This window comes from Merops nubicus, unplaced genomic scaffold, assembly GCF_000691845.1.
Source record: "Merops nubicus isolate BGI_N331 unplaced genomic scaffold, ASM69184v1 scaffold27366, whole genome shotgun sequence".
NCBI classification, from domain to species: domain Eukaryota; kingdom Metazoa; phylum Chordata; class Aves; order Coraciiformes; family Meropidae; genus Merops; species Merops nubicus.
In genome coordinates, this window is record NW_008615998.1 from 8,529 (window position 1) to 15,511 (window position 6,983).

The 6,983-nt window shown below is 38.5% G+C and overlaps 1 protein-coding gene across 1 annotated transcript in view; it reads right to left on the reverse strand.

The window, feature by feature from the left end:
* ACTL6A (actin-like 6A) overlaps positions 1-6,549 on the reverse strand; it is a gene marked incomplete at its 5' end in the record, with an annotated part of 8,661 nt that extends 2,112 nt beyond the window's left edge. Inside the window, 12 exons of the mRNA XM_008942724.1 lie at positions 224-319; positions 1,281-1,361; positions 1,719-1,833; positions 2,159-2,220; positions 2,399-2,488; positions 2,573-2,679; positions 2,971-3,065; positions 4,049-4,146; positions 5,441-5,541; positions 5,915-6,089; positions 6,249-6,325; positions 6,392-6,549. Coding sequence (XP_008940972.1) covers positions 224-319; positions 1,281-1,361; positions 1,719-1,833; positions 2,159-2,220; positions 2,399-2,488; positions 2,573-2,679; positions 2,971-3,065; positions 4,049-4,146; positions 5,441-5,541; positions 5,915-6,089; positions 6,249-6,325; positions 6,392-6,549 — 1,255 coding nt within the window. The remainder of the gene's footprint in view (positions 1-223; positions 320-1,280; positions 1,362-1,718; positions 1,834-2,158; positions 2,221-2,398; positions 2,489-2,572; positions 2,680-2,970; positions 3,066-4,048; positions 4,147-5,440; positions 5,542-5,914; positions 6,090-6,248; positions 6,326-6,391) is intronic.
* Between the last annotated feature and the right edge of the window lie 434 nt (positions 6,550-6,983).

The window sequence follows — 6,983 nt, forward strand, 5'->3', positions numbered from 1 at the left end:
AGCAGAATATTCAGAAAGCAGTGATAATATATCTGCTTGAATTCATTTCACGTAAGAACTTTTCAAGACTTCCTTCTTTTCTTTAGGGAAGGAGTTTTCTTCCCCCACAGAAGTCTCTTCAGTTGTCGGGTTCCTAACCAAGTCAAAGCTATGTTACGTGCTTGTGTATCAATCTGTCAGAAAGGCAAAACGATAAGTAACTCAGCTGACAGAGCTGTTTTACCGGTGGAGTCTTCTGAGACAGCTCTCTGTTCAGTCTGTCTGTGAAACTCTGTATGAGAGTGTTTCCTCCTGCTACAATCACACTGCCATAGAGGCCCTAAAAAGAGAATAAGCAAACTACAATATAAACTCTGGAATCATTCTGAAAACAAGCCACAGAGGAGAGAGGAATGGCACAGAAGAACAAAATCAGCAGCAATAACACACCACTTGACCCCAGCACTATTACCTGTCCGAATTTAATTTTTTAATCACTCAAAAAACATTTCAAGAAAGCCTAATAATAAACTTTACAAGGAAGACAGAAGAGATGTGATTCATGATTCTGAATGATTTCACATAATATTTTCCGCTACAGAGAAGCCTACATCTACAGGTATCTTGTGTATCTGAACTGCTGAGTTTTCTTAGGGCTGCATGTTCCACCACAAAGGAAAAACCCAGAGCACTGCATTTTTTCAATCCCTCTCTTGCCACAGTTTGTGAATATAAACTGTGGCCTAGCCTACTAAGCCTGCCTGACACACCAAGTCAAGAGGAAGAATTTTGGAAATAACACCCATGCAGTCCATATCAAACTTGAATATTTTCAAATTGACACATGAGAAAATTAGAACATAGTCTTAAAAAGAAGATTGCCCTTTAAAACCTCATCTTCCTTCTGCTCAAGTTTCATATGATTGGTTATGTTTAGCAAGTGTATCTGCCATACCCAAAACCCTGAAGCTAACGCTCCCAAGTCATAAACATCAAATGTGCACCTGAAGCCTATCCAGTGCACATTACACCTGCCAGCCACAAAATCTGGACATGATCTATTTAAATGTAGGTAGAAACACTGAGTAAAAGTAAAAAATCCTGACAGAACATTTTGTAAGAAAAAACAGTAACTGTACATATTCCTATATACAAATATGTAATACTTTGAGAATTATTCTGTTTATCATTACTCTGGGAAATCCACATTTCTTCATCCAACAGTGTTCTAGTCCCAAAATAATTCTATCAGCACAAAAATATCTATGCCTTAAAATACTACATGTCTGACTAACACTTACCGGCCTGATGTCTATATCACACATTCCAACGCTTGTTGTGACAACGTGGCTCACACCCAACATCGTGTTACCAGATAAACCCTAGAATTAAAATTAGGAGTCCGCACATCATCGCTTCAAAAGAGCAAGGCAGATAAAAGCCAAAATGAGCTGAATTTATGAGTATTACTAGAGAAGGAACTAAGCCATTTTTTAGGGGGGCAGGGAAAGGATAAATCTTATTTTCCCATTCAGCTCATCACCACCCATTCTGAACTTCATTTCATCCCTCACTTGCCCAACCCTAACAAACAAGACTGGCAAATTCTATCCCCAAGAGAATCACACGGTGTAAATACACACCTACAAATCAAAATTAACAGCATCATACAGAAGGAAACCACGTGTCAATGTAGTAGTTTAAAGCCTTCCAATTACCACATATCATTGTTGGTTTACCTTTACATTGGAAGGGTCAAACAGTCCCTCAGGAATTTTCAGACGCTCGGCACCGAAGTCGCAGTTATAGCCGTTGGGGAACTCGTAATGAACCGTTGGCATCTGTGCTGCTACCCTGCAGCATCAGTCAGAAAGTAACACACTAAAGTGCTGTGTAAACAGGATTTTAAGTTCTCTAAGTTCTACTATAAACTAAGGTTTCAAGAGGAACATTGTGATTGATATGACCTACACTATCAATAATATTTGTTATGATCTCATGCATCTTGGTATTTTAAATAAAAAATTATCACATGGATGTACACAGAATTTCTACTTCCAGAAATAAACAGTAGTTATCTAAATACTAGTTCTGCAATAAAACCATCCAAAAGCAATGATCAGGCTAACCACCCCACACACAACTGATTATTAATTTTACAAGGAAAAAAGTGACGTACTGTTCATCATAGGTTGAATCTGAAACTTGGAGGACAGAAGCTTGGAAATCCTGAATGACACACTATGGAGTTAAAGAACAACACCATTAGAAAAATTTGTCTTCAGTTTGACAGAATCTATTGAATGGATACCAGCTTTTAAAGACTTTCTAGTTTGAGAGGAAAACTTGATCTACTTGCAAACAAAACTTTTTGATGGGACACCTAGGGGAGTCTCAGTGGCAGAAATGACCAACTTACATTACACATGTAGTTGTGCCACGACCTGGTGACCTGGGGCAACTTCTCTTTTCTCTTCCAATTTGCTGGCGACCCCTCACGAACTGCCTCCTGAGATTGTAAGAAACGTCATCATCAGTTACCATTTAAGGGTCTCCCCAAGCAAATACTTACCAAATAAAGTTACTTTCCCACCTTTGAAGCAATCATATATGGAGGAATTATCTCTATGTTCATTTCCTGAAATAATTCTCGGCACTGCATAGTAATAAAGTCTCCTGCGAGTGGTGATTTTACAATACCTAAAAGACAAAAAAAAAAACCCCAAACCAATAAACCAAAACACCGAAACAACCCACAAAAAAAAAAAAAAAAAAAGAGAGAAAGAAAAAACTACACCCCCTCATCAACCTAGAATGCACTGAAATCACAAATCAACTCTCCCAACAAACTATGTTAGTGAACACCATTAGGAACTTTTTACCATATTTAAGGGGATACAGTTTGGGTTCCATTTTTAAATCTGTATAAAAGCAGAGAGAAAGCTTACTTGGCCTTGATACTGCAATGCTGTTACTCATGACAGTTTTTACCTTGCTGAAGTACATATCCATCATGCACTGGAATAGCAGTCGTGTGTGTTGCTCCGCTATCCAAAATGAGACCTGTAGATCTCCCATTAGCAAAACTAGCCAGAATGATTAAGGAAGACACTGTCATTTTCACTTTAGAAAAAAAAGGCTGCCATACAGTCAGAGCATAACTAGGATTGAGGACCCCAGTGTGTTGTTCCTTGGATCTACAAAAGGATTTGCCATTTCCCAATGTGTACTTTCTTTCTATGAAGTGCACAACCTCAGAGAGAGAACAGCATTTAACTTCCCTCTGTGTACTATGGACATACAAAAGTTGGTCTTTTTTATGTCAAAAAAGACAAAAGGAAACTGCCTCAAGTTGCACCAAGGGAAGTTTAGTTTGAATATTAGGAAAAATTTCTTCCCTGAAAGGGTTTGTCAAGCCCTGGAACAGGCTGTTCAGGGAAGCCGTGGAGTCCCCATCCCTGGAGGGATTTAAAAGCCATAGAGATGTGGTGCTGAGGGATGTGGCTTAGTGGTGACCTGGCAGTGCTGGGTTAATGGTTGGACTTTATGATCTTAAGGGTCTTCTCCAGCCAAAACGATCCTATGACTTCATGTCGATATTACACAGTAAGCTCTAAGCGCATCCAACTCATTTAGACTCTGAAGCTGAAAACATGTTATTAGTTTAAAATAATTACAAATATTCATCTTAAGGCTATGGGAACTTCAAGCTCTAATTACTGTATTTAGTAGTCTGGACAACACCATTTCATGTCTGTAATATTCTTACTCACGGTATACAACGGGGGGTAGACAAAAAAAAAAAAAAAAAAACAACAACAAAAAGAGCCCCACCATCACCTCCAAGAAAAAAACATAAGATTGAGAGAACTTCAAAACTGAGCTCTAAAGCTTCAGAGTTCACAAATGGAATTTGTTTACTTCCTCCATAGATGTTTACAGAAAAAATAATTTGAAAAAAGAAAGGTTAGACATGCTGTTGTAACTAGGAATTGTCTAGAATCATTTTAAAATAATTTCCTGGGGGCAGTGGCAGGGGAGGGGAGCAGTGAAACATTGCAAAGGATACGCTGTCAGAACAGCAGTTTTACACAAGAAAAAAGCAGGGATGTTGTAGTGCTCAAACATCATCTCAGTCAGTTTTTCACGCTTTGCTCTAGTATTCCACTAGAAGAGAAAAAAATAAATCAAAGCCCAAATAAGTGACCAAAAGGAAGATAGTTACCTTGAGGATCATTAGAGCATGTTAAAAGAATGCTAAGATAATAAAGAACTAATTGGAATTTATTATAGCCACAGTTTCAAACCGTATCAAAATTCTACGGACAGATTTCTAGTCATTTACTTCCTTAGAACTTTTTTTATTCCAATTCTACAACAACGTATTAATGCCAATCACACAGAATTAAAAGCGATACACACTTACTGTTACAACAAGGATTTCTTTACACTTCTACAGCTCTGTCAGTATGTGCCTCCCAAAGAACTCTCTAAAGCAAGTAACGTCCCCATTTTACAAGGGAAAAGACACATGAAAGAACTTGCCCAGGTCGAAGAAAAAAAAGAAATCCAGATTTTCCTGTTTCCAAGATATCTTCCTACAGTTCTACTATATTTATGATTAAGACAGGAGATAAATATATCTATCTATATATATCTCAAATACTCTACACATTACTGAAAACATGAAGTTTTTTCCAAGCCAATACATCAAAGTAAGATTTTGTCTATATGGAGAATGTTAACTGCAATCTCTATCCAGACACCCACTGAGCCATCAAACATGAAAAAAACCCTGCAGATTCATCCAGGTTCCAAGACTTACAATTCAACACAAGGGAATAATGAAAAAGAAAACAATTTTCTTAAGGATTTTATTAAAGAAAGGCATAACTGTTGCATGGCATCTCTACCTCTCGTGTTCTGACTTTAAGGTCTTCCCCTCACACACGGAGCATTAGAAACAGACAGAAACCTCGTCCATATTTTTTTTCCCAGAAATCAGATACATCACAGAGCCATTTACAGAAATGAAGACAGAAAAATTAATACTCCTCCATTTTAAATAAGACTGAATGAAGTGACAGGTTTTGAATGGCATTTTATTACTTGTTAAGTGTAACTTAACACAACCTCCAAACATCTGTTTACTTTTATTCTAGGGACTAACGCGAGATTTATTTTTTATTTTGACTTCCTTTTCATAGGTGATAGCACATAGTAAATATTTTTAAATACAACTCAGGCAAACTATTTCGACTTCTTTTCTTTTCTAGACCTTTTTCTTAAACAGATTACTTTCCAGAACCTAGCAAAGTATTTTAAAATTGTTATTTCTGTAGTTAAGTTTTAACACTCATAACCTACAAGCCAACGTCAGACTTCTTCAAGACAAAAGTCTGTAGAGTCAGCAAGAAGGCACAGTTAAGACTTTTCAAAGTGCAAAGTGGCTTTTACTCACTGGTGCTTCGGACATAAGGACAGGATGCAAACTTGCTTCAGATTTAATATGCATCTTGTAAGTGTGATCCAAAATTGCTTGGAAACTATCCCAGTCTTCAACTGTAACAACATTGAAGTGAGCAGATTAGTTACTACTAACTTTTCTTCCATTTCATAAACATATAAATATTTTCCAAGGCTCTTTCTGTGTCAAGCTCTTTAGTCAAAAGCTATCCTCAGCAGACATACACCACCTTTAATAGCTTTGCAGAACTCTCTTCCTCCATAATCATCACGAGCATAAAATCTCAAGAGTTATGCCAGAAGTCCACCAACATTGTAAACCATTTATACTTGATGCAGTTGGTAAATGAGGTATCCATTCCCACTGCCTCTGTTGCCATACATAGCATCCCTCCATGTGACAGCTGGGACTTTTTGCAGCCTAGCAACACTATTTTAAAAACAGGTAGAAAAAGAGAGAGCACCATACTCATTCCATTTTTTAAAGGCGAAATGGCCTCCATATTTTCCCTTGGAACTCTCAGGGCATTGGTGTCTATGTAGTAAGTCGGGCCCCCTTGTTTGCCTTTGTCACCATCTATCTCCATCAGAGTGCTGCCATTGTCCCTTTCCAGCACCACACCAATGGCTGTTGGAAAATCAACCTGTAAGGCAAAAGGTAAGCAGTATATGAGAATTGTTAATGTTTTGGATGTTGGGTACAGTCAGAACAGAAACCAGCATATTCTGAAAACTTGTAACTAACAAATGAGACCAAAGGCATAAATTGATGTTGCATTTCCCCCCAAGTCACAGGTTCTCACCTTTGGACAGTCCTCGCCTGCATAGCCTGCTCTCACCGTATATGAGCCAATGTCAAAAACAAGAGCCCCAACTTCATCTGAAAAGAATGTTAATAAAGAGGTAGTGAATAATTATGACACTCTACTGCAATGCTGACCGTTACCTGCCCTGTCTGTTTTGCTTGCAAAAGAAAAGCAAGCCAAGGCACCTTTTTCAAGGCAAGGCGAAACTTCTCTGTGCAGAACTCCAGTTACGGGAGAGCTATTAGAAAACTGAAGATTGGCTTTAACTTGGTCAGTGCAATACTTTCCTTTGGCATAACTACAAGGGGAATTTTAACTGAAGAGGGAGAATAGACTCATTAAGGTTAGAAACGACCTCTAAGATGATCAAATCCAACTGTCAACCCAACACTACCACAACCACTGAACCATGTCCTGAAGTGCCACGGTTTTTTTAACCCCTGCAGGGATAGTGACTCTGCCACGTCCCCTGGCAGCCTGTTCCAATGCTACACCTCTCCTTCGGTCAAGAAATTCTTCCTAATAGCCAATCTAAACCTCCTCTGGCACAAATTAAGCCCACTTCCTCTCGTCCTGTTGCTAGTTACTTAGACAGTTGCATCTAAATACATTACGAGAGAAAGCTTTCAAAAAGTGCTAACTTAACAGTTAACACAAAGACAGACGAGCCCAGACCCCCCGGGGGTGGTCAGAATACGAAAGGTGGGCCTGAAAACACCGAGTCTGTAGACG